We start from the raw sequence: 25537 nt of genomic DNA, 5'->3' as shown, positions 1-25537 counted from the left end.
ATAGACCATTTTATAAATCGATGAGTACCTATGCCAAAAATCTTACTTCAAGGTACTTTTTCCTACCGGTAGCACACTCATCAATCACTTTACGCTTGGTATTTGAAGTCTTTGAGAAAAAAAGTGTCACAATTATCATTTCATCATCTTCCTTACTCTGCGCCTGGAACGTTCACTATGGCAACCTCTCTTCTGAACCAGAAGTGAGGTGCACGTGTTCTATCCTAAAATGAAAACCTAAACAAAACCACCAAAATGCACAAGTGGGGCATTTAAAAAGTTCTTTGGCACATTTCAGAGAGTTATTATCAAAGACACGATGGAATAATTCAACCCCTGGATTCATGGCTTCTATTTCATTTTGCATTTTTAAATGTTATCACTGGGTAAAGTCTTCCTTCTGTTTTCGTAAGCCTCTCAAGTTTTCACCACAGTAACAAAGTAAACCTTGTGAGAAATCAATGGGATATTTATTCCAGTAAAAGAGAAATGGAATGGTCTCTTTTGATCCTGATATGAGATCAAAGTGTCAAAACAGATGATGCCCAAAGCAAAACCTGTAACACTACTCTGTAGAACTCCACATATGCATGATCCATGTGTTGTCTTGCTAGTTGATGGGGGTTTTTCTTAATGTGAGTGGCATCTCTGATCAAAACCGTTTAAATCTATTTCCAATAAATGAAATCAACATTCTGAAGTATACCAAGAAAAACTTCAAAATACCAAAAGTATCCTAAATATTGATTCTACTAGTATTGATTAGTTTTTTATTATCAGCAAAGTCAAGATCCCTTTAACACACCATGGAAAAAATTTAATGGAAAATAGCCCTTAAGAATATACACAAAAGCGAAGACAGATTCTAAGCAGAAGAATTCAGGGTTTTTACTATTCTCATCTGTATTTATAATTCTATAATATGATTTTTTCATAATTTGATAAAGTGTTCTTAATTTTTAAACCTGTGAAATTCAATTTCACAAAATAATGCCAACAATGAGTAAGGCACTGTGTGTGCCTGGTGCTAAGAAAAAATGATAATATAGGGGTGTCCAGTGGCTCAGGCTGTTAAGTGTCCGACTCTTGATTTCAAGTTCAGGTCACAATCTCAGGGTCGTGGGATCAAGCCTCGCATTATGTGTGGAGTCTACTTGAGATTCTCTCCCTCTCCCTCTGCTCTTCCCCCTTCCCTCTGTCTCTCTTTCTCTCAAATAATTTTTACACAAAGAAAAAGAAAAATGAAAATATAAATAAAATGGAATTCCTCCTCCTAAAGGACCTGAGCCTGTGGTAGGCACCACCATTAGAGAGAATAATCGTCCCTATAATTTACTCCCCACCCTCTGGAGAAGGCACTTTATGGATATGTTTAATCTTTGTACGGACGTCACAGGTTGGACGCTTTCCCCAATTTTGCACCTAAGGCAGCTGAGCCTCGGGGTAGGAAACTGTACCCCAGACACAGTTTCTGTGTGTCCAGAGTTTGTCCCTCTTCGTTCCTTCATGTTTATCAATACTTTCAGGCTAAAAGAGCAAGGAACACGTATGCCAAGCAAATAATGTATTTTCCAAAGAATTACTCGGCCCTGAAGCCTGAGAGGGTGTTGTCTGAGCTTACGGGGACATCGCGCTGATCACCCACCCATTGCCCTCTCCCTGCAAAGTGCACACGCGCTGCTGGCTGAGATTCCAGGGGATGGAATTCGAGATAAGAAAATTGATGACACTGATTTTAACGGGAGAGTTATGAGTGGGAACAGCCAAGTGTCTAGTTTCCAACTGAAACACACTTTCCTTAAAATATTACAAACACAGATATGGTGCTCTTTTCAAGAACTTTCAAACCCATGGTCTCGATCCATTCCTGGGAGGCAAGTACACCCATAAATGCGCAATGTAACTGCTGATTGGGTTATTGAACGCAGAGAGGAGAACTCACTGCACAAGGGGCGCCTCGCGAGTCTGCGGCAGAGCTGGGACGGGAACACCGCGCTTTCAGGTGGCCGCACGCGCCTCCGCACCTGACAGGTGCACTGGCAGCAGGTTCCACAACTCGTGTGCGTACCCCGCCCCCGCTGCTGTCACGATGCTTTTACAATTCAGTTATCTCTGAGATCATAAATAAAAATCATGACGTCGGGGTTAATTTGGCTGATAAATAAACCATCAAACAAACTTCAGAGGAAGAGACTGAGGCTCTGATCTCCTACGGGGTTATGCCAAGGTTCACGCGGCGGGAAGCGATGGACGGGGATTCCAGTGCAGGTGGATCTCATGTCAAATCCCAGGTGTCTTCCGCGTGCCGGTTTTGATTAGATAACCTTCCCCAATATTAGTATTTATGGCCCAAGTTCCTCAAGGAGCGATGAGGAAGCTAAGTGAGCTAAGGAATAAGTAAAATCTTGCATACTCAGACAAAAATCATTATGGCCACTTAATCATCTAACAAATAACAGTGAGACTTTTTAAGTAGGTGCCACCTCAGCATGGAGCCCAACGCGGGGCTTGAACTCATGACCCTGAGGTCAAGGCCTGAGCTGAGGTCAAGAGTTAGACACCTAACTGACTGAGCCACCCCAGCCAGGTGTCCCACCAGTGAGGCTGATTCTGTGTAGGACGGAGCTACCGCCAGGAGGGCAGGACCATGGAGATGGACGTGTCCCCGCCTGCCACGTGGGGCCAGCTGTCCAGCCAGAGCCACACCTTCCCGGGGGCTGCAAGTGGCGCGGCTGTGGGGAGCCCATCCTCCTCCTGCGCCCTTCCACGCTGACACGCTCACCCTGAGCCTGACGGGCGGGGCCCAAAGTTGTATTTCTTAAAAAGCATCTGGTGAGATTTGGGCATCTCGTGAGGTCTTCAGAACACTAAACACAAAAATTACAGAACTGGTTGGACAAACCTTTCTTTCATTATCTTCATAAGGACTTTCATCTTCTTTTTCCTATTATTAAAAAAATATGTAATCAACTCTCTGCAAGCAGGATAGTGTCAAACAACTTACCCTCCTGTTGCCCTCGCCTTCCCGGTTGGTAAGGAGGCCCTCGGCGGCTTCCCTCCTCCCATGTCCTGCCCCGCTCCTGGCACCACACCTCTCCTACTCTAAATTCTGCATTTTCACACTCTTCTAGTTAAGTACTCTATACAAAACAGGACACGTTATCTTCTCTGGGGCCTTCACTCCTTGGACGTGTGTGCGGGTCCACCTGCTGTTTGTGCGGCACCTGTGCTTCCCGTGGCGGCCAGAGCCCCAGGGGGCCCTAGGAGTGAACCCACCTGTTTCTATTTGGTGTTATCAATGTGTATATTGTGCGATATTGGATTCGGAGAGTTCTCAAGCACCCAGGTCAGTTCGCAGAGGGTGCCGTGCACACAATGTGACACAGGTAAGACGTACACACATCATTTCTATCAGTTCACAGAAGAGCTTTTCAAATGAGCTAGTGAATGATGATGGTCTGTGTTAAGGTGAAAGTATGACTGAAGCGTCAGATACAGTAGGGCCGTGACCGCTGTAGAATCAGCGTCGTCAAAGCATCCCGAGGAGGAAGTGTCGGGTGAAAGCACGGCTCTATTTTCTACCTCTGCTCTTGGTTTCACCCACTTCTGTGCCAGTAACATACATAAGGACAAAATAAGACACGTGTCAAATTCCCTGGGCTGGTGGCGAGCATCTCGTCCTGACACCTACACGGACGTAGCTCCTCCGGCCAGCAGCAGAGGGGAGGCGATGAGGAGTCTGAGCTCGGTGCACAGAGTTTCTGCTTGGGACAGTGAGACGTTTGCACATAGACGGTGCTGATGGCAGCGCAACACGGCAAAGGGACCTAGTGCCACTGAATTATACACTGAAAAATGGCTAAAATGGCAAGTTTTCTGCTTTACATATACATATATTTCACCACAAAATATTTTAGGTGATAACAGACACCCTTATGATCAAAGAGCAGAGATACATATTTTTTAAATGTTGTTCACAATCACATGCTCTTACAACCTTGCAAGGTGATTTTCATTTTACCCCAGGGATTATATACTTAAGTTTAAGTACCTTAGCCATTGGTAGCTCAAAGCAAATCCACAAACATTTATGGGACGCCTACTGTGTAGAAGGCACTGTCCCAGACACTGTGAGGGTCACGGGAAGTGCCAAGGCATGTGCTCGGCTCCCTAAGGATTTCACAATTTAAGGGGAAGGGGGAGATAACACACACAAAAAAAAAAAAAAAAAAAAAAAAAAAAAAAAAAAAAAAACCCTTAATATAGTCAGTGTCTAATAAATATCACATGACTCATTTTTCAAATCAACAGGGAAATGAAACACAAAATAAAACTGCAGTTCCCTGGGGCTACTGGGTGGCTCCGGCCGTCAGCTCAGGTCATCATCTCAGGGTCCCGGGATCGAGTCCTGTATCAGGCTTTCTACTCAGCAAAGAGTCTGCTTCTCCCTCTGCCACTCTCCTCCTGCTCGTGATTTCTCTCTCAAATAAATAAATAGTCTTTAAAAAAAAAAACTATACTTCACTGAGAGCAGATACGGATCACTGTGGCCAACAGCCAGGAAGCATTAATTATTACTTTATTATTATTACCAGCTGTTATATTACACATAAGATGCTTGCTCTCCTTCTTGCCTCAAAAACACAGGCTAGATTTTCATGTCAATAATGAAAAACACTCACAAAGTTCTATTTCGGTCACACAAGAAGCAAAGATGGAGTGGTGTGGACCTCATAGAAGTAAACACTCCTGGACAGGAGTAACACAACACTTAGCATCACAAGGGACAGACCTGGAGCCTGACACAGTAAACGGCTGTCCTGAGACATTAGGCATGAGTAGTAGAGCTCACCGTGCAGACAGAAAGCACAGCCCTGGATTGTTCAGAACTGAGCTCAAATGCAAACTCCCCCTCTTCCTGACTGTAGGGTGGTGGTGGGTTACTCAAGCTCTCTCCTGTCTCATTGCTTCTAGGTCTACAAAGTTGGGTGCTGACACCCAGGTGAGGAGTGCACGTGAGGTGAGGCAGCCCCGGCAGCAGGGCCAAGCACAGTGCCCAGCAGAGCAAACCCCCAGCTCCCTATGCCCTCCCTGCCCCCTCACGTCTTGCCGCTGCTCCATATCACCACCTTCCCCCAGGAGCTGAGATTGCAAACCCAGACGTTTAAAAACTAGGTGAGGGGATCCCTGGCGGGGCGGGGGGGGGGGGAGTTAAGCAATTTAGCACCTGCCTTCAGCCCAGGGCATGATCCTAGAGACCCAGGATCAAGTCCCACATTGGGCCCCCTGCATGGAGCCTACTTCTCCCTCTGCCTGTGGCTCTGCCTCTGTGTGTCTTTCATGAATAAATAAATAAAATCTTTTAAAAATAAATAAAATAAAAATAAAAACTAGATGCTCAAATTTGCCATTATTCCAATCCTGCATCAGAGTGAACACTCTGATTCACTCTAAGAAATTAAATCTACTGATTGATGTCAAGTTACTAACACCCACAAACTCCCAGAGGCCCGAGTCGATTTACATAAAGAGTCAATAAGGCAAGGATGGCAAAGTCCCGTGGCCAGTCCACGCAAGGTGCTCAGGCATAGCGCGAACTCAATGTCATCACAATGCCTGTGCCCTATTTCTAATAAAATAAAAACTGACACACATTAGTGCCCTTCTCCGCTATGCCCCCAGTGCAAACAGGTGATTTCCGCACCCCTTCACCTGACGCTCCAGGACAGACATTCCTCTGACTCCCAGAACCCAGTCTCATGCTCTGACACCAAAGCAACTAAACATTCTCTTTCCTCCTCAGTTGAAAGTCTTGCCGACTATCTAGATACACACCGTATGCTTTCACTGAAATCCGCCTCCCCATCAAAACTATGGAAGAATATAAGGAAGGAGAATTGTTTGAAAGCCCGATCCCTTTGACCATCTATTTCAGATCATAAATGCCACTGATGTTGGAAAAACCCAAACAGACCTCCCTTCCCACAAATGCCCCTCCCAAGGTGGGCGAGAAGCCTGAGACAGTGCCGAGTGGCTCCAGCCCATCCCGGCGGCCCCCCGGGCTCACCTGCCTCTGTTCTTGAATGTGAGAACCAGGAGGCCGCCTGGCAGGTTGAAGGGTGGGGAAGGACAGCTCGTAAGGCCATCCCATATCCCCAGGTTTACCGGTAGTTCTGAAGGCTTTGGCATTAGAATGGACTAGGATGTGATACCCCAGACCTACTATACAACCCCCTGCCTGGAGCCAAAAAAATTTAAAACAAGAGGGGTGCCTGGAGGCTCAGTCCATTGAGCATCTGACTTGATTTCAGCGCAGGTCATGATCTCAGGGTGGTGCTCTGCACTCAGCACAGAGTCTGCTTAAGATTCTCTCTCTCTCTCCCTCTGCCCCTCCACACCATCTCCCACTTGCGTTTGCACGCTCTCTCTCTTTCTCTCTCTCTCTCTAAAAAAAAAAAATTTAATAAGGAACTACTCTGAAAAAAAATCTAGACATGGAATTTTCAAAACAAATTCTCAAAAATCTCTTACCGACGTGAATTACGTAAAGTAAATTTTGTCTTAAACGTTCCCCCCATGATAAAGAAAAAAATGGAAATGGTAACTACCTGTGGTGGATATGTTAATCAGCTCTAAATGCCATATATTCCTCAAAAAAAAATAAGATCAAAGCAAAGTAAATTTTGTTTCCCCGATACACGTGACCTCATAGAGGGCCACAGGAACACGCTCCCTGCTCAGACGGCACATCTTCAGCATCTGGACGGGGAGAGGAGCAGCACCTGGACACAGACACCCGCAGCCAGGGTTCCCCCCTGCCTGGCTCATGCTGCCATCTGTGGAGCGTGCGCCGTCCACGTCCTGCTTTGTCCCACAAGAAGACTGTTTACACAACACGTACGCCCCACAAAGCAGGATGACCATGGTGTCCACAGACGCCTACGTACCTACACACCTCTGCTAGTCACCTTGAGACTCTTCCCTCTAAAAATATCTCTTCAAAGTTGTTGTTAAAACAGTTTTAAGTCTGTGACTGAGAACACAGTAAAACGTAACTGGGATAAGTATAGAAGCCATTAAAATTACTCACGTAATTTCTGGCACCCGAGAGACCAGATCTAAGGCACAGCCTGCCTGGGAACATGCTATGTTTCTAATTCCATGCTCATCTCTATTCTGGAATGGACTGGACTTTTAGATTCTTTCTTCATCAAACGTGAGCTCCACCCAACATGTTAAAAAGGAATAAGGAGGTGCCTTCGGCCCACACCATTAAACTCAAAATAAAAGTAGAATTGGCTCACCTTGTTGCTTTCAAGATCAGGGGGGTTATTGTGGAACTCTTCATCTTCCTTAACTATCTCAGCTGGTGTCTAGAGAGAAAACACACCACGTTTGGATTTAGTGGCAGTCAAGCTTTGTGAAACCCCATGAAGGAGCAAAGGGCGGTGAAATAGTGCAACTCTGTGAACCACTTCTGTGGACAGAGCTGAAAATACTGCCGTTTTTTCCACGGTGGTTACTTCAAACCCAGAACTGTGTCTGCCTTTTTACCTTTTGCTCCACTTATGAAATCCTAACCTATTCAACAAAATTGTCGGGGAAACCTTTAAGGAGGAACACTAGAAACCCCTTTCATGTAAATAGGAATGGCTCATCCCTCCAGATGCCTCCGGCCCACAGGTAATAAATGCCCATGATCCTCCGTCCACCCCTGAGGACCCCAACGAGTGTCCTCTTTCCCTGTGTTCGAGACCCGCCCGCCACCGCCTGGGTGGTCCCGCTCCACACACAGTGGTGCCGCTCACATCCTCGCATATCATGCTCCTGGTTTCATGATTCACTGGCTAAAAGCAGTGAGCTCCGTGTAACTGGTGCCCTGGAGCCTCTCCGCCAGACGAAAGCCATGTGGTTCTGTGGCTAAGAAAGAAAGGGCCCCCCCAAGGGTTACTTCCATCGTAGTTCTGTACCAGTCAGAGTGGGCGCAGCAAGTGCACACGCCTCACGTCCACTGCGGGCTGGCATACAACGACAGGGAATGCGAACCAGCGTGGCCCCCAAGAAGCTCACTCATATGGGGAGACAGATGTTAATTGAGTCGCACAAGTAAGTATAAAACCACGACTGTGATATGCTTTGTAAGAGAGATACGTGGAGCTAATAGGATGTACCAGGGTTTACCATACACTCTGGTGTGACTACAACTTGAAATATGAGGGATAAAAAAAAATACATAAAAAGGCAAAGAATATTCCAGATAAAGGCAAGGGCACGTGGAGGCCCTGCTGCAGGAAGAAGCACTGAGTTTGAGGGGTTTCAGGGATGGTTGGACAGTGGAGAAAAAGAGATCACAGTAATTTAGCCAGGGGATGGTGGTAGTCAGGATGGCCGATTCTAGACGTATCTAGGAGGTCACACTTGCAGGCGTTGAGGTGGTCTGGATATGGAGGAGGTGAAACGATCAGTCTCAGGAATATCTCTACGTTTCTCTTTGTCTTACTGGATGGACGGGCATCATACACCCCCTGACGGGAAGAGAGCAAGGTGTGCAGACGGTGTGGAAGGACACGTGTTCATTCTCACTGTGAACTTCAGTATCTCGGAACATCCAACAGGTGATGTCAGTTCACAGTATGTGTGTGTGTGTGTGTGTGTGTGTGAATATATGTGTGTGTGTGTGTGTGTGTGTGGATATGTGGGTGCATGGCTGTGTGGATGTGTGTGTGTAGAGGTATGTATGTGTCTGGATCTACAAAAGATGTATGTGTGTGTTCATCTAGATGTGTGTGTATGTGTCTCTGGGTGTGTGTTTATAGAAGTAAATATGTGTCTCTGGATGTGTGTGTGTGTCTCTGGATGTGTGTGCATGTGTGTGCATCTGCATCTGGAGCCCAGAAAAGAGACCTGCAGAGAGAGTGGCACCGCCTGACAGAGTTTTCAATCTGGGGAGATGACCTAGAGTGAGAAGAACATTGCCCTGCCCTGACCCATGCTGACCTCTAACATTCCAAGCCAACTGGAGGATCAGAAGCCTATGGAGAAGGAGAATGGGGCCCCCGGGCGGCTCAGCGGCAAGAGCATGAGACCCTCAATCTCAAGTTCGTGACTTAGAGCCCCAGTTGGGTGTAGAGAGGACTTAAAAAATAACACTTTAAAAAAAGAGAGAATGAGAATGAGAACAAGAATGAGAGGCTAGACAGATGGAAGGAAAATCGGGAGCCGGTGGGTCTTACCAAAGGAAGAGGGCGTTTGAGGAAAAGGGAGCGGCCTGAAGTGTCGGCTGGAGGAGAAAGGTCAAGTGCCCTGAGAACTGAGAAGTGTGTTGGATTTGGGGCATGAGGCAGCGAGCTGTTCTGTGTCCCTGTGGACAGAAGCCGGAAGAGGCAGAGGAGAGGAGAGGAGAGGAGAGGAGAGGAGAGGAGAGGAGAGGAGAGGAGAGGAGAGGAGACAGAGGAATTGGGGAGAGGAGGGACCATCCCTCCAAGGACTGCTCGCAGAGGAAGGAGGCCAAGGAGGGACGGTTCTGGTTATAACCGGCTCGCTTCCAGCATGCGTAGCATCCAGCCAGGAGTCCGACCTACCCAAAAAAGGCGAGACAAATAACCTGAGAGCGCCAGACCCTTGAACGGTTCAGAGGGGACAGGATCCAAAGCCCAGGAGAAGGCAGGAAGACGGGCAGCTCCATTGTGATGACGGGAAGGTGCAGAGGGATTTGTGTGTAGACACCAGAGCTACCTAGCTCACAACCAGTCCCTACCTCACCCCTCGCTGAAAGAAAAATCACATAATTAAGGAGAGCCCAGGCCACTTTCCAGACACCAGACGCAGACCCTGGTTAGTCTACACCACCGGAGGCCCATGGCGTCTCCCCAACTACGGCAAGGACTAGGTCAAGACACCATAGAGTTCAGGAGGGCCCCTGGGTATGACTGTTCTCACCACCTGATAAAGGCACAAGGGAGGGAAGTGGGGTCTCCATTCGTCACATTAGCCTTCACGTCTCAACGTGCCGCTGAAAGCAGAGGAAACGTCTTGAGACCGTGAAGAAACAAGCCTGAGGCCTGAAGTCGATGTGCAGAGGAAGGCGGGCGCAGCGACGCCAGCGACCGGCCCGGGATGACACGGCTGGGCCGGCCGACCCTGCAAGCTCCCATGACGCAGGGGCCTCCAGACTCCGGATAAGTGTCCCTCACGTGTGAGCCGCTTCTCGTGGGTTGCTGTTCTTTCCAGCTAGAAGCATCCGAACAGATAAACTGCTAATTATGCTTTTTAATTTATTCATTAAAGGGAGTACCCCAGGGACCTTAGTGAGCCTAATCCGAGCTACTCCCTGCACCTACAAAGCTTAAAGCTTAAAGCTCCATTATGTCTTTTCTAATTAAACAAGTCGGAGATTATACAAATGCATACTGACCTTCTCCTAATTAATCCAAATTATTTTGGTTTTACATTAGCTCATGTCTCATTCTTAGCTCTTTCTCTGGAGTGAAATGAATTAAAGTTCAGGTGCATTGCTCGGGTTGCCACAGGGAATCTAAGCAAAACCGCTCTCTGCTGGGACTGGCCCCGGGGGACTCTCTGAAAATGACCACGTTTCAGTAGATGTCAGGAGCCAACCCGGTCCCCTGATTTCCCTTCCCAAGCATCCACTGGACGTGCCCAGCACCCGCTGGGGAATGACGACGTAACGGCGCTCTGGAGAGTGGAATTGGTGAAAAATGCTAAAGTATCTCTCCCTTCCCCCAGAAAAACTCAAAAGTCAGAGTCCTGCGCCAAAGAGAACCCACCATTCTAGGCACTTTTCTGTCTTTTAAGATATTTATAAAAATCAACATGACCTTAACTCTGGCAGAAGACATTGCTTTTGTGAAAAATGCGCACCTTGAATCAAGGAAGGATTTCAACCTCAGTGTGTTACTATCTGGGTGGCATTTTGTGTAAATTATAAGAGCTAAGAAATGTTTCCTTAACATTGGGGTATAATAACTCACGACTTTGGGGATCCCTGGGTGGCACAGCAGTTTGGCGCCTGCCTTTGGCCCAGGGCGCGATCCTGGAGACCTGGGATCAAATCCCACGTTGGGCTCCCGGTGCATGGAGCCTGCTTCTCCCTCTGCCTATGTCTCTGCCTCTCTCTCTCTCTCTCTGTGACTATCATAAATAAATAAAAATTTAAAAAATTAAAAAAAAAATAACTCACGACTTTGAAATAGAAGCCGGTGTAAAAATTTATCTCCCCCAGAGAGTCAAAGCTGATAGAGCATCTTCTCTTTTAGACCTCCACCCAAGGCCTGCTGATAGAAATGTCGGCAAGGGGATACAGTGTGTGCTATTAACACCAGAGAGAGGGACACCTGGGTGGCTCCGTGGTTGAGCGTCTGCCGTTGGCTCAGGTCATGACCCTGGGCCCCGGGATCGAGTCCCCCATTGGGCTCCCTGCATGGAGCCTGCTTCTCCCTCTGCCTGTGGCTCTGCCTTTTTCTCTGTCTCTCATGGACAAATAAATAAAATCTTTTTTAAAAACATAAAACTAGAGAGAAACAAAAAGCATTGGAAATAATTTGTAATATCTTAAAAACACAAACTCGAAAGGAAACAACATAGTACAGGAAAAAAGAAAATGTGAGTCAAGACCAACTATAATCCAGCGTAACACTTAGTAACATCCCAGTGCCAGACCCTAGGGCTCTCTCCCCGTCCCTTGCATTGTGTTTCCCACACGCTACGCCTTCCGTCTTGGTCAGGAGCCACTTGGTTCAGGACTAATAGGGTTCGGTGACACTGAAGCTTTAGCAGCGACAACACACGTAAGCGAGATCATGTGGTTACTGAGAAGAGCGCCGCTGACCTGGCATCTCGACCTCGTTTCTCCCATGAGCCAACGACGGCCATCAGTGGAATTCTACAAGCGTCTCAGCGCCAAGTTGAGAAAAGCTTGGGGATGCGCTCTCACCACCAGGAGCCCAACGTGAGCAGGAGAAAGAGGCTCTACCGAAGCAACTGCAAATGTCTCCATTGGGAGAAAACCAAGAGACAGAAGGTGGAGGCTAGAAACAGTGGTGTGCATCACTGCAAGGACGCATCGATCTTTGTGAGTAAATCACAAAGAAAATGGGTAGGAAATATCAGAAAGGGAGAGAGAACATAAAGACTCCTAAGTCTGGGAAACAAACTAGTGGTGGTGGAAGGGGAGGAGGGCGGGGGGTGGGGGTGAATGGGTGACGGGCACTGAGGGGGGCACTTGACGGGATGAGCACTGGGGGTTATTCTGTATGTTGGCAAATTAACACCAATAAAAAATAAATTTATTATTAAAAAAAATCACAAAGAAAACAACCGGAAGACAGGACCACAAAAACAGGACATTTTAGGAATCAGAACGCAGGTCAAAACGTGCAATCAACCATCGTCCTGGACTGTCAGGGAGCAATGCTCAGAGCAGCTGTGGCCTCTCTGCTCATCGCTGTTCCCGACACCCCCGCCCCACTTTCTGATCCCCCCGTCCTCCCCTCTCTGTGCAGCAACAAGAGATTCTCAAACCAACTCAAAAGTACAAAAGTTTCTAGCCCTTGGAACACAGGCAAGATGAGAGGCCACAGTGTGAGTCTCGCTCATCACCACAAAAGGTGGACATTCCATGACGTCACCCAGCAGGAGCAAAGGACAGCCCACCCTCTCCGTTGATCGGGACTTGGAGTCCTCGCCTAGCGGAGGGAGTTCAGCGACACGGCGATGTCGCCATGGTGAGTGGAGCGGCCTCTAGCACGTTCGCCCCTCGCCAAGGCTCCCTCCAGTCCTCTGCTGGCAACTGGTGCTCTCGACTGCAAGTGAGTACGCTCAGCTCCAACGACGCCCTCAGGCTTGGGGGACGCCCAGTTCTTGAGGTTCCCCTCACCAGTCTAGGCTGGACTCCAAATTCATAAATGGAGTCACTGAGATGTTATATTTTGTAATATTGTATCTTCACAGCAACAGTAAAGTGAAGACAAGGTGAGGCCCCGGGGATAAGGAATAACATGTGACAGGACACCTGCGTGGCTCAGCGGTTGAGCCTCTGCCTTCGGCTTGGGATGTGAACCCAGGGTCTCAGGATCGAGTCCCACTTTGGGCTCCCCGCAGGGAGCCTGCATTTCCCCCTGCCTGTGTCTCTGCCTCTCTTTCTGCATCCCTCATGAATAAAAAATAAAAAGTAACATGTGACATCATCAGGCTCACCCACAAGGTGAAAACCAGTTCCTCAAAAACACGAGCAAAGTACTCCAGGTTATTATAAAAGCCAACACTATAAGCTAATAGTTTAATACGGAGGCCAGACCCTCCTTCATTAACGGGCTGGGAAGTCCCAAGGGCATCAGTGGGAGCATCTTCCTCCCCCCACAAGGAAACCAGCAGCCGCAACACGTGCCCAGAGCTCACTCAGCACGCAAACACAGAACCAAGACAAACACGTGGTTCTCCAGGCGTGGGGGCCACTCTGGGGCAAACCCCCACCGGGGCTGGGCCACTCTGATCGAACCCCCACCCGGGCCAGGTCTGCAGGTAGCAGAGTGTCCGTCCCCTGCGTGAGGACCCCACCCGGCGGACCCGCCAAACCACATCCTGCTGCCCTGCTCCACAACACCACCTTCTTCTCCCCTCCCCCAGGGCAGAAAACCACCCCTTGGACACTGCATGGTGGCAGGGCCTACGCCGTGCTTCACGGGGATCCCAGAAGGAAAATCATTCCTGGGGAAGGAAACCGGCGTTAACCCAAAAGCTTACACGTTAGTCTAATGTTAGGACTTCTCTGCAACACCGACTATGCTAACGCGCACCGTGGTCTCCCGGGGGACGGACGGGGAAGGCAGTGACCTCGGGGAGTCCTGTCCTCAAAGACACAGAACTCAGTCCGGGGACGGGTCTGTCTACAAACTTCAGCTCAACCTGCCCCGCGGGGCATCCGTCTATCCAATCCCTTGGGACCCTCTTTGCGTCTGTCCCCTGGGACTTACGGAGCCCAAGCCGAGCCCCTGCCGGGGGGCGGGGGGAGGGGGGCGGGCAGTAAGCGGACCTCCAGGTGTGCCGGGCGCCCACCACCCCACCACCCGCTCAGCTCCTCCAGCCGCTCGTCTCCAGCCCCGCAGGTGGCAGCAGGTGTGTGTCTCTGCTCACATGCACGTGCACGCGCTACCCCCCACTGGCCCAGCCCCCACACCTCTCATTTTTAAGCCCATGAGGCAGCCGAGCTGGGAGTCCCATGGCCTCCTTGTCCTTCAAAGCCGCAGAACTTGCTTTGACATCATCCCCTGACACCCAGGCAGCCCCAGGCACCGCCACCCACCCCCCACCCCTTGGGAGAGGCGTGGTTAGACAGCGGCAGCGGCTCTCCTGACCCCCGGGCCTGGCCTCCTCCTCCCTCTGACCTTCCTGACCCCCTCCATGGAGGAGTGCCCCGTCAGCCCCCGGAGCCCCTCCTTCCCTCCACTACTCACCCTTCTGGGGACCCCCCATCACCGCACTGCCCCGAATACCACGGAAATCAAACACTAGCGACGCAAACTCCCCAGAACGTTTCTCGGTCACAGTGATGGAGATTGCATGACACTAGGGACTACACTTGTGCTGCAAACCTGCCCAGAACGGGAACACCCCGAGGACCCTAACCAGCGTTGGAGGGGGGCCGGGTGCTAATTTCTGGTATAACCCTAACTGCCGAAAATGTCTGCATTTAGTTATTACAAAAATCCTTAAATGTGCAATAAACATACATGGTTAGTTTGGGTTTTAAGAGAGAACTGAATCTTCTGGTCATTTCTCGCCACGTCGAGGAAAAGAATAAATGCTATCACTGGCAATTTAGAGAACACAACAGGACCCCCGGGGAAAGTGCTCCAGATGCCAGAGGAAGTGGCCAGGGCCGGACGTGGTCTGTCTCGTTCGTAAAATATACCACGGGAAAGAAAAATAGAATAAAATGAGAAAATTACGCGCGATCTTCCAAAGGGGAGCGGAAAGCTCGCTGTCGCCCGGGCTTCGGCTCTAACCACACGTGCAGGACTGACGCCGAGTCCACGTCAGAGGGGGGAAAACAGAGCTCTGATGCCCACGTGGAACTTGCACAGGACGCTGGGGCGCCGGGGGGGGCTCCATCGGTGCAGTGTCTGCCTTGGCTCAGGTCATGATCTCAGGGCCCTGGGATCGAGCCCCACACCCTGCTCCCTGCTCAGCGGGGCTCTGCTGCGCCCTCTGCCCCTCCCCCTGTTCGTGCTCTCTCTTAAATAAACAAATAAAATCTTACTAAAAAATAAGAAATGTGTTTCTAGTGCCCTCAGGTGGATACTGGGGACAAAGCTGTGCATCTCAGAGCCCACCCGGCCCGCCGGCCCTTTGCAGGACCAGGGGCTGGGGACAGAGACCCGTGGAGACGCACCTGCAGCGGGTGGGCACGGGGCGAGCCGGGCTGGAACCAGGCCCCTGTGCTTCTGCTCCCATCCAGGCTGGGGTGGCCCCCTCACGCCTCACCCACTTCCCTCCACCTCATGCCTCTGTGAGCCCCAAGGAGGTGGGGCGGGGGCACACCAGGCCTAGAACCAGGTACTCACAAGTGCAGGACCTCACTTTGCCCCCCAGGAGCCATCCAGGGGCATCAATGCCCACCGCACGGGTGAGGGGGAGGGGGTCAGACGGCCAAGCAGTGGGAGACCTGCGATCCCCAACCACGTCACCTGGTGCCCCACGCATCCCAGCACCCTGTGGTGCCGCCGGTGGTTTCTGAGGGCCTCCCCTGCCAGGCACCGTCCCGGGGACAAGGCTGACGGCAACGAGCACAGCAGGCCGACCCCGTCCTCACCGTGAGGGAAACGGACAGCACTCAAGTGACAACACAGCTGACTACGCGGTCACAAACCTGACAGGACCTCACCAGTCTAGGCTGGACTCCAAATTCATAACAGTCCCCATAGCAGAAGAACCCACCAGGGAGAGTAGCGGGCAGGAAAACGTGTGATGCAGGACCTGAGGGATGAGCAGTCACTGACCAGAGGGGGCAGAGAACAATCTAGAGCCTGGGTGAGCCTGGGAGTCGGGGGAGGAGGAGACTGCAGCCAGGCGGGGCTGACAGAGCCGAAGGAAGAAGGCCGAGGGCACGGTCACACGACACCTGCTACCCACCTGGTCCACGGGCACCTCCACCTGCACATCCTTGTCTTCTCTGACTTCCGGCGCTCCCTGGGTTTCCGTGCTAGGAGTCTGCGCTTTGTACACGTCGCCTTCTAGAGAAAAACAGCACAAACAGGTTTTCATGCCAATGCCCACTGCACATCTTCTGGCCCAAACCAAAGTCATGGCTCGGCGACCTCTGGGCTTCCTCTGCCCAGGGCCCAGGTCAGAAAGAAACTCTGAGAACCCCGCACACATCACAATCACGGTCTGGGCACACGCACCTCTGTCACTCCCAGATGACTTCAAGAACGTATTTTGAAGTAATGAACAAAATGAGTTTTGACAAACGAGGTGTTAAAATCGCACGGTGTGACATAGTCCCCGGAGCTGACACAAAAACCATCTCATCAGCGTTACGACCGGGTGTATCACGTGCTTACAGAATCCCGGGGGTCTGGAGAACCTCATCCTCCGCCTGAGACTAGGTGACGGCAAAAGAAAAAGCAGGAGCCCGGCCCCTTCCCTCAACGCCCAGAGGAGGTACCCGCGGCGGCCAGGGGCGCAGGGACCCCAGCTCTTTCCATTCCTTGTCCTTCCCACCCCCGTCCTGGCCCCCGGCCCCCCAAGGACCCTCCCGCAGTCCTGGGCGGAAGCGGTGAAGGTAAGGAGGAGGCAGATGCAGCATCCGTCAGGTCCCCCACGGCGCTTCCAGGCTCCCCTCTGCGTGCTTGAACTTAAGAGCCTCCGATGGACCCGTCTACACTGCGTCCGTTTGTAAACGAGGAATGAGCCGAGGGCCCCAGGCTTGGGAGGGCAGTAGGAACCCGGGTCCCAACACTCCGCTTCCCGGAGGGAAGGTCAGATGCGTGCCGGGCCGTCCCAGCCACGAAAGACAGGCTTGGCCAAGAAGGAAATGTTGCATGCGCTGATTAAATTCTCTATTAGCGGTGACATATTATAGTATTTCGGGGACTATGGGGCAACAGGCTCTGGTCTTGGGCCCATCCTGGCCATGGTCAGGCTGCATCAGCACGTGGTGTCAGCTGCGCCCAGCAGGCAGGAGTGCCATGGAAGGACAGGTGTCTCAGTACCCACCCCCCTGTCCAGACCAGTGTCTGGGCCACAGCGGGACCGGGCCCCCGGGCCTCCAGAGGTGCCCTGCGGGACAGGGACCCAGGGGCACAGCAGGACAGGGTCCCCAGGGTACAGTGGCACAGGCCCCCGAGGCCCCACCAGACAGGGCCCCCGGGAGCAGTGGGACAGGACCATCACCTGGGACAGGAAAGCCCAGAGCGGGCAGGCAGCAGGAGAGAAGCGCAGGGAGACAGTAGAGACTGTCACCTGGAAGCAAGCAGAGGGCTCCCCGGAAGCTAGGAGACAATCAGAGCATAAAGAGGAGGAAGCCTGACCCGCGGTGTGTGGGGAGGACCCAGGAAGGGGAAGTCTTCAAGAAAAATGATGCCCCCAAACTGTCAGATGCTGCAGAGTAGCAAAGCAGAGCCCCCCTTCCCCTGGTCCTATGCTCCGCGTCACCAGCCACCCACGAAGCACCTGCGACACACGCTGAAGGGACCCCAGGTGGCCAGCTCCCAGCCAGGGCTCCGCAAAACAGAAGCAGGAGCGGAACAAGTATTTTTTTTTTAATTATTTCATTTTAAAATCAGCTCCACGGGCGCCTGGGTAGTTCAGTTTGTGAAGCGTCTGCCTTCGGCTCAGGTCATGATCCCGGGGTCCCGGGATCGAGTCCCGCACCGAAGAGGAGCCTGCTTCTCCCTCTCCTTCTGCAGCTCCCCACTGCTTGTGTGCTCGCTCACTCTCTCTCTCTCAAATAAATAAAATCTTTAAAAAATAAATAAAAATAAAATAAAATCAGCTCCAAAGTCTAATCTTTCAAATGTCCCTCACCCTCAAAAAAAAAAAAAAAATCAGGCGGATTTTAGTTTTGCATTTCCCCCCAAAGGCTGATTGGTTTGCGGGTTGTTTGCTGTGTCGTCGGCCCTCAGGGTGAGAGCTCGCGCCTGCCCTGATGTGCACGGGGAGGACTGAACTCCTGCATCGATCCGGGAGGGCTTCCTGGGTGGAGAAGTCCATCGCCTTCACCAGCGGGATTTTGTTTCCCTCCTCCCACTACCACGGCCCTTGGAGCTGAAGGTCTCATAATAAATCAGAAAGTCACAAGTGTCAAAATCAGACAGTTACAAGCCTTCTCCCTGCAGCATGAAACTGACCCCCCAAAAAACAAACAAAAAAAAAAACACATTCTTAAAATGGCAGCATTTTTAACGCCCATTAAAAATGATGAAATCCACATTACCTGCGCCGTTTGGGATTAAAGAGTCTACCAGCATTTTCTTCTTCCCCTCTTTGGCATAAAACACAGAATCCTGTTCCTTACGGGAAATGTTGTATTTATGAGGTTCTTTTCCTTGGGAATCCTCCTAAGGCACAAACCAAGAATGAAAACTACATTAGGAACAGCGGCGAGCCATGAGTCTGACCCCTGGGCAAGCGCCGGCCTCGTTCGGGCGCCCGGAGGAGACCTCCCTCCCGGCACCGTCTGGACGCCTCAGTCCCTTATGCTTGTCTCCAGCAAAGTGGCACAAACACTCCCCTCCCTGGGTGAGGTCAGCACCTCCGGAGGTGCCCCCATAAGGCTTGACACAGCGAGGGGCGGCTTTGGAAAGGGCACAGGTGCGTCTGAGGAGGCCCGTGTGGTTTTAGACACACCTGGAAGCTTCAGGAATAAACGCCCCTGTTTCCAACAACTCACAAAGCTATTCCCGCTGGGACCTCTAAGCAAGGCGAGGCATCTCTGATAAAAGGATATTAAGCACATGGCAGGTTTGTTTTGAGTTGAGATAAAGGGAAACTCAGGTGTCTAAAAAAATCTACTGACAGCGGAAGATGACCACGCACGTGGGAGTCACAGTGGAAGCGAAGCTAACGGTGAGCTCATCCCAGGGGCCCTTCCAGCTCCATCCCACAAACTGTCCCCATGATACAAAGCGCCGTCCCAGTTTTCTATCTTTACCGAACATAGGCAGAACTATATACGTAGAGGTTTCTCCTGAGCTCTCCACGGCACCCGAGAAACGTCAACCAAACACCCCCCTGTACCATCAATATATTTACGATGCAAGTGACTGGCCGGCTTCTCCTGGCGGAAATTAAGGTGCATAGAACAGTCCCACAAGCAAACACAAGAACCAAGCAAAATCTCTCTACCCATTTTAAGGGGCTTCTGTAAAGGTTGCAATCCTGCTCAGAGCATAGGAATCAAGATCTCAGCAGAGCTAGTTTTAGCGGGCAGCCCGGTGGCTCAGCATCCTTCAGCCCAGGGCCTGGTCCTAGAGACCTGGGATCGAGTCCCACATCGGGCTCCCTGCCTGGAGCCTGCTTCTCCCTCTACCTGTGTCTGTCATCAAGAAAGAAATATTTAAAAAAAAAAATAAATGGTTTTAGAGACAGAACATGGTACGTGTGTGTGGCTCGTGTTTCGCAGGCAGCGGGGGGCAGGGATCCTGACAACCTGCCAGGCTCCTGGAGCATCGCTGATGCCTATTTCTCGCAACCATTTCCCTGATCCTCGGCCCCTCTGACAGACACCACGTATTTACCGTGTTACCTCTGAAGTAATGGTCAACGGACGGTGACACAGCACGGTGCCCTCGTGAGGACACAAGAGCAGCGCTGGCACAGAGCCAAGCACACACAAGAGCCAAGACCGTCGCGGCCTGGCCACCGGCCCGGTCACCCCTGGGGCGGCGACAAGACGAAGATGAGCTGGTCCACACCCAGCTGGAAGGTGGCCCGACACACACAGAACCTCGGGCCAGCGCAATGGTGGGTGAAGAGCGGCCATAAGTGCAATAAATTGATTTTCTTGTTGAATCTCACACCTTACCTAGAGCCTGAAGGAAACACCAGTGTTTTAAAGCACCTTATTCCTACGACATCCAGTGAAATGTGGAGCCGGCTGGTGTGGCTTCTCGTCTCGTCTTAGCCCAAGGCCTGGCTTGTCCCCGTCTCTCTCCACAAGGACCGCAATGGCCTGCACACCCAGGGCCCCTCCTCCCCTTCATCCTGTCGCCCCAGCCCCGCAGGCAGCCTTCATTTAGGATGTTTACTGTTTGCCTCTCACCACTAGGACGCTGGAAGCCTCATGGGACCAGGGATGTTCGTCTAATAACAGATTCCCGGAGCCTGGAGCCGGGTGGTATACAGTAGGCACACAGTAAATACTTGCCCAATGAGTGAGCAGCGCTAGAATCTCCTCTCCCTGTGCCTTTCAGACACTCACGGGAGTGTCCCAGCCGCAGGATGAAGTGCGCGTGCCTCAGCTCAGCGCTGTGAGCGTCCCGTCGGAGCCCGTCCACCTTCCTAGCCCCCATGGGCCCCCCACCACCGCCCGGGCCTTCCCGCCCACCATCCAGCCATCTCCACCTGCAACTCCCTTCCCCCCGGCTTCAGGCCCCTGTGCTGGGTCCCCGGAGCACCCACCCACACGTCGTCGCCAGCAGAACCCAGGAGCCGCCCTCTGCATTCCTGGACCCAGGCAATCGGCGACCTCACAACACGGATACGGGCCCTATGGAGTAATCCCAGCAGGTGCTCAGTAAATCTCTGCTGGTGTCCTGAGCTGAGTGGGAAGATGCAAGAAGAGTAGGAAAAGAAGAACAGAGCAAAGACAGGGGAAGGGCTGCCAGGGTGCAGGGTCTGGGAGGCGACTGGGCTCACATCCCGCACACGGGCCTGCCCGCCTGCCTTCCTGCGCCCGAGGCACAGCCTCACGCCGCCCTGCTGCCCCAGATGTGCCTGCACAGCTGGCCCTGCTCCAACGTCGCCGTGTCCCAAGCGGAGGAGCCCTCGTCTGCACTCCCACCCCCGGCACACGTGCACCCGGTGGCCACGCACCTGCAGCTTCCACCCACCAGCGCCCCCCTGGCCTGAGCTCCCCAAGGACGGGGCACGCAGCCTTCAGCTTTATACACACACGTGGTGTACAGTGGACACTCCGCGTGCTCCTTTATTGTCAGAGCAACAGAGACTTACGGCAGCTCTCGGAAACAACGGATTGAGCAGGAAAACAGAGAATCTGTGTCTTCCCCACACGAGGAAACTTCTAGGTGTCACCTGTCCCCGCTTCTTCCTGCTCTGAGTCCCAAATCTGATATCAGCACGAGCGCTTCTTGCAAAGGTGACGGGGGCTGTTTTTTAATTTCATTCATCGTTTCTCCCATTAAAAACATCCTCAGGAAACATACGTGGGGCACGCTGTGCTCACTTCTCTGTAGTGCTCCGGGGACTACCATTCTTCTCTGGAGAGAAACTGTCCAATCCAGCTAAACTCTGCTGCTGCTATAACAGATAGTCTTGCTCGGGCACATGAAAGGCAGCCTCCCGGGGTAATGTGAATTAGAAGAACAGAAACCACCCGGCTAAGTTCAGAGTCCGGGCACGCCCTCCCACCAGCTTCCAGAGTGACCGTCCCGCTTCCAAGTGGGTCGAGGTGTGCCATCAGTGAACCAGCCCCCACTCTAAGCATTGCTAAAGTGCAACATTTGCTAACATTTGAACCAAACTGTTGCACCTTCAGGCCACTAGAAGGAGACACAAACGCAGCCTTGGATATTGTGTGATACTGCCATGGTCCTGACGTCACTGGCCTGCAAATGTCAGTTCCAAGGCACTTGCTCCATGTTGCACTTTACAGTTTAGACCTGGTCATTAAAGCATGGGTGTCCCACGGTAGGCATCTCTGTTTCTCACGCGTGCGCACACACACGTGCACGCACACACATACACAGGCACCTCTAATTTGTCAGTGTTTTAGCTCGTCTTCATTTCTGTTCACTCCCCAACGTTTGTGCTCTATGCCCAAAAGAGAAGTAGGCAGTATCAACATTCTGGTTAAGGATGTGATATAAATACAAAGCTTATTAATTATTTACTGATATTTTACAGAGGCTTACACATTAAAATATTCATTTTAATATAAGAATGCAGTTTTAGGGGATCCCTGGGTGGCTCAGCGGTTTAGCGCCTGCCTTTGCCCAGGGTGCGATCCTGGAGTCCCAGGATCAAGTCCCACATCGGGCTCCCGGTGCATGGAGCCTGCTTCTCCCTCCTCCTATATCTTTCTCTCTCTCTCTCTCTCTCATAAATAAATAAATAAATAAATAAATAAATAAATAAATAAATAATAAATAAATAAATCTTAAAAAAATAATAATAAAAGAATACAGTTTTAAACATTTATTAAATTAGCCGCACTTCCTTGAAAAGAAGACATAAAATCACAGTAAATGAGTTGCTGTAAAACTGGATCTGATATAACGAAACAAGAATAGGTTCACTCAGTCATCTTCATTGGACTAAACAGTCTTGGCTCAAGTTAACGGACACCTGGATCCACGCCAGCTTCTCCCACTTTCCCGCATCCAGAGCCACCCAGACCCCTGTGCTCCTGGCCATTACCTGCCTTCTCATTTCACGGAATCAAACACCATGAATCATATGACACGTGGTGCTCATTGCTGTTTTCATCTCCTAGACGTGGGCATGGCTTGCTCCCCTGTAATACACGACTGACCGGTATCTTCCACTGCACAATAGTAACTTCCTTTCTCAGGTGCCATAAAAGAGATGGTTGTTTCTTTGCAAAAATATAAGGAATTCAAGAAGAATGTACTCCACTAATATCAGATTGCCCTTCTATCTTTATATACCTTTCTGGGAATATAATAATTTTTCACTTCGATCCAATCATCTTGAGGGCTTTGCACAGCAACAACGTTCAACACGTGTGGTGCCAACCACATGCGTACCTCAGTGGGAGAGACAGCAAATTGAGCCGCTCTAGCTGGGCTCACCGTGATGACAGCAAAACCACACACGAGTGCCAACGGCAGTGGTCAGAGGCCATGTACGTAAGACGCACCCCATTTCACATGGAAAACAAATCAAAGAAGTTTAATAAGAGACACGTGCAAAGCCTGGCACACACACATACAGAAGCAACCGTACTTACCAAAATGTGGTTGCTGTGACTAATTCTAAAACTCAGCCTCAGAAAATAAAGTGAAATAAAACCCAGCCTCCTGCAGCCAGAGAAGCCTGGCACATGGGACAGTTTTCACCCTCAAAAATGTACCGGTTCCTCACATGGGGCGATTTCTCAGCTCAACAAATCACGTAGACCTCTACACAAGGAACAACAAATAAGGTAAAAATACCTTGACAGGTGTTTTTTACAACAAACGCAGAGATTTTTACATCAACCTTTGTTAAAATCAAGGCGTTCTTTTCTAGGACTTTCTGTTTTCTGGAATAAAGTGTGTTTGCTCTGCTGTTACATGGCTTGTCTCATGTCACAGAATATTTTCAATGATGATTTTTCGTTGACTAACACCTTGTGTTTCTGATGCAGTGTATGCATATTTGTGATCATTCTGTTTCAGGATTCTTAATGTTAAATATCGTCATCAAAACCTGTTAACTTTCCCAGTCATAGATTTCCAAAGAAAAGAAACAATATCAGAACAAACATGTCTTAAATTTTAGACCAAGGAGAACAAATATTTAACAAAAGGAAAAGAAAACTATTCCTCCCTATGGGAACCCAGCGTCACAACAACATAACGAAATATGGGCATTAACAAAAGCAAGTAATGACGACCCCGGGCTACTGGCTCTGTCCTCTGAGCTCAGAGGCCTCCCAAACCACTGAAGCAGGAGATTCCACTGTTGTACCACTCGTGTTGTTCCCACATTCAAGCTCAGTACCCACGGCACATGTGAAAACACCGCTGAGGAAACTCTGCGAGGCTGGAGTCCTGTGCACATCTCCTGGGCCCTCTCTCCACCTGGAAAATCTGCCCTCTTCTCTGACCCACATTAGGACCCGTGCTCCGCTCACCCATCTCCACGTGTCGATTATCCTCCTACAAACTATCGCCCCTACTGGCTCACTCACACCAACTTTTTAACCATGAGACAAATCCGTGTGTCGTCCATCTTCACGCGACGAAGCGCATCCGTAGGGCAGGATCACATCTATCAGTTCTGTGTTCTCGATGGTTCTCGCCCATTCATCTGACAAACACTTAATCCCAAAGGCAACCCATAGAGAAAGAAAACTGAAAATAAGATGATCATTCAGCTCAGGAAGCTACCAAAATAACAACAGAGTCAGGAAAACCCTCACGCCAAAAGCCAGATGAGGACAACATGAAAGAGAAGTATTGGAGGTGAACCTCACTTATCAACAGACAATGCAAAAATCCCTGACAAAATTGAGCAAAATGTATTCAGAAAAGCATTTTTTTTTAAGCAGTATGGCTTTTCCAGGGAAGCCGGGGTGAAGAGTCGGGTCAGTCGGATTATCACCCCCAGCGACACTGACCCCTTCAGTGCAACTACGGGCAGGCGAGGGGTTGGGCTCATCCAAGGCTGGACTCCGGCCAAGCAAGCACCACGGTGGTTCAGGGGCATAAGGAAGCCAGAGTACTTCCGAGAGGGAGGTTGAGATGTGGTTATGAAGTCTGAGCTGCACCAAGGGAAAAGCCACATCAAGGGCTGACCGTTAGATACTGGGAAAGAACAGGTCAGTGCATGGGGCCTCAAGGCCGCGAAGTCCCAGCGGGGAACATGCCTGAGCGAAGGGGACCCGGCAGCAGGCCCCCAGCAGCTTCATGGAATGAATACTAAGGTCAGTAGAGCCTCTGAAACAGTTTAGATAAGATGGTTAGAGATGTTGGCCATCACAGACACGGGTGGTAGGGACCCGTGCGGCCGCCAGGACCTGGCTTCCACCTGCCTCTGGGATCAAGCACAGTTCTCATCTTTGCTGCATGAAAGGGACTTTTTTTTTTTCTTAATAAAGAATGAACTGGGGAGGGACAGATGGAGAGGGGGAGAGAAAGAATCCCAAGCAGGCTCCACACTCAGCAGAGCCCAACACGGGACTCAATCCCATGACCCTGAGACCATGACCTGAGCTGAAATCAAGAGCCAGACATTCAACCTACTGAGCCACCCGGGTGCCCTGAAAAGGACTTACTATTTTCTTCCTTCGTGAGTACTTCTCGATGTCCGTATACTTTCTGAAAGACAAAAGACAATCAGCTAGAATCTATAAGAGTCAACCAAAAGACAAGGCCATTCCGAAGGCGCATCCAGTCCCCCCTCTGGCACCGACTCACATCAACAGGTGTTTCCCATCCTCGGAGCAGAAACGGTCCCCACTGAGCTCTGCCCAGCTTCCTTCCTGGACACCTTGGAAAATCCGATGGATTTCCATTTATATCAGGATGGCATTCTGGCCCAGGGGCAGCATCGTTACAGGTGGCTCATGCCCTAAAGCTTTTATACAACCATGGGGGGAAATTCTAACAGC

The 25537-nt window shown here is 50.7% G+C and overlaps 1 protein-coding gene across 10 annotated transcripts in view; it reads right to left on the bottom strand.

Annotated features, from left to right (window-relative positions):
• Positions 1-25537, bottom strand: part of DCDC2C (doublecortin domain containing 2C) — a 94024-nt gene that overhangs the window by 35089 nt on the left and 33398 nt on the right. For 5 of the 10 annotated variants that reach the window (XM_049095719.1, XM_049095716.1, XM_025454753.2 and 2 more), the window contains exons 6-10: positions 25202-25244; positions 18455-18578; positions 16150-16250; positions 7305-7373; positions 2903-2944 (exon numbers count right to left, since the gene is read on the bottom strand). In XM_049095719.1, the coding sequence (XP_048951676.1) occupies positions 2903-2944; positions 7305-7373; positions 16150-16250; positions 18455-18578; positions 25202-25244 (379 nt within the window). The remainder of the gene's footprint in view (positions 1-2902; positions 2945-7304; positions 7374-16149; positions 16251-18454; positions 18579-25201; positions 25245-25537) is intronic. The other 5 variants (XM_049095721.1, XM_049095717.1, XM_049095724.1 and 2 more) reach the window with 2 other exon arrangements.

Source organism: Canis lupus, chromosome 17, assembly GCF_003254725.2.
Source record: "Canis lupus dingo isolate Sandy chromosome 17, ASM325472v2, whole genome shotgun sequence".
Lineage (NCBI taxonomy): Eukaryota > Metazoa > Chordata > Mammalia > Carnivora > Canidae > Canis > Canis lupus.
The sequence above is the reverse complement of the archived record's forward strand: the minus strand, read 5'-3'. Positions and strand labels throughout refer to the sequence as shown.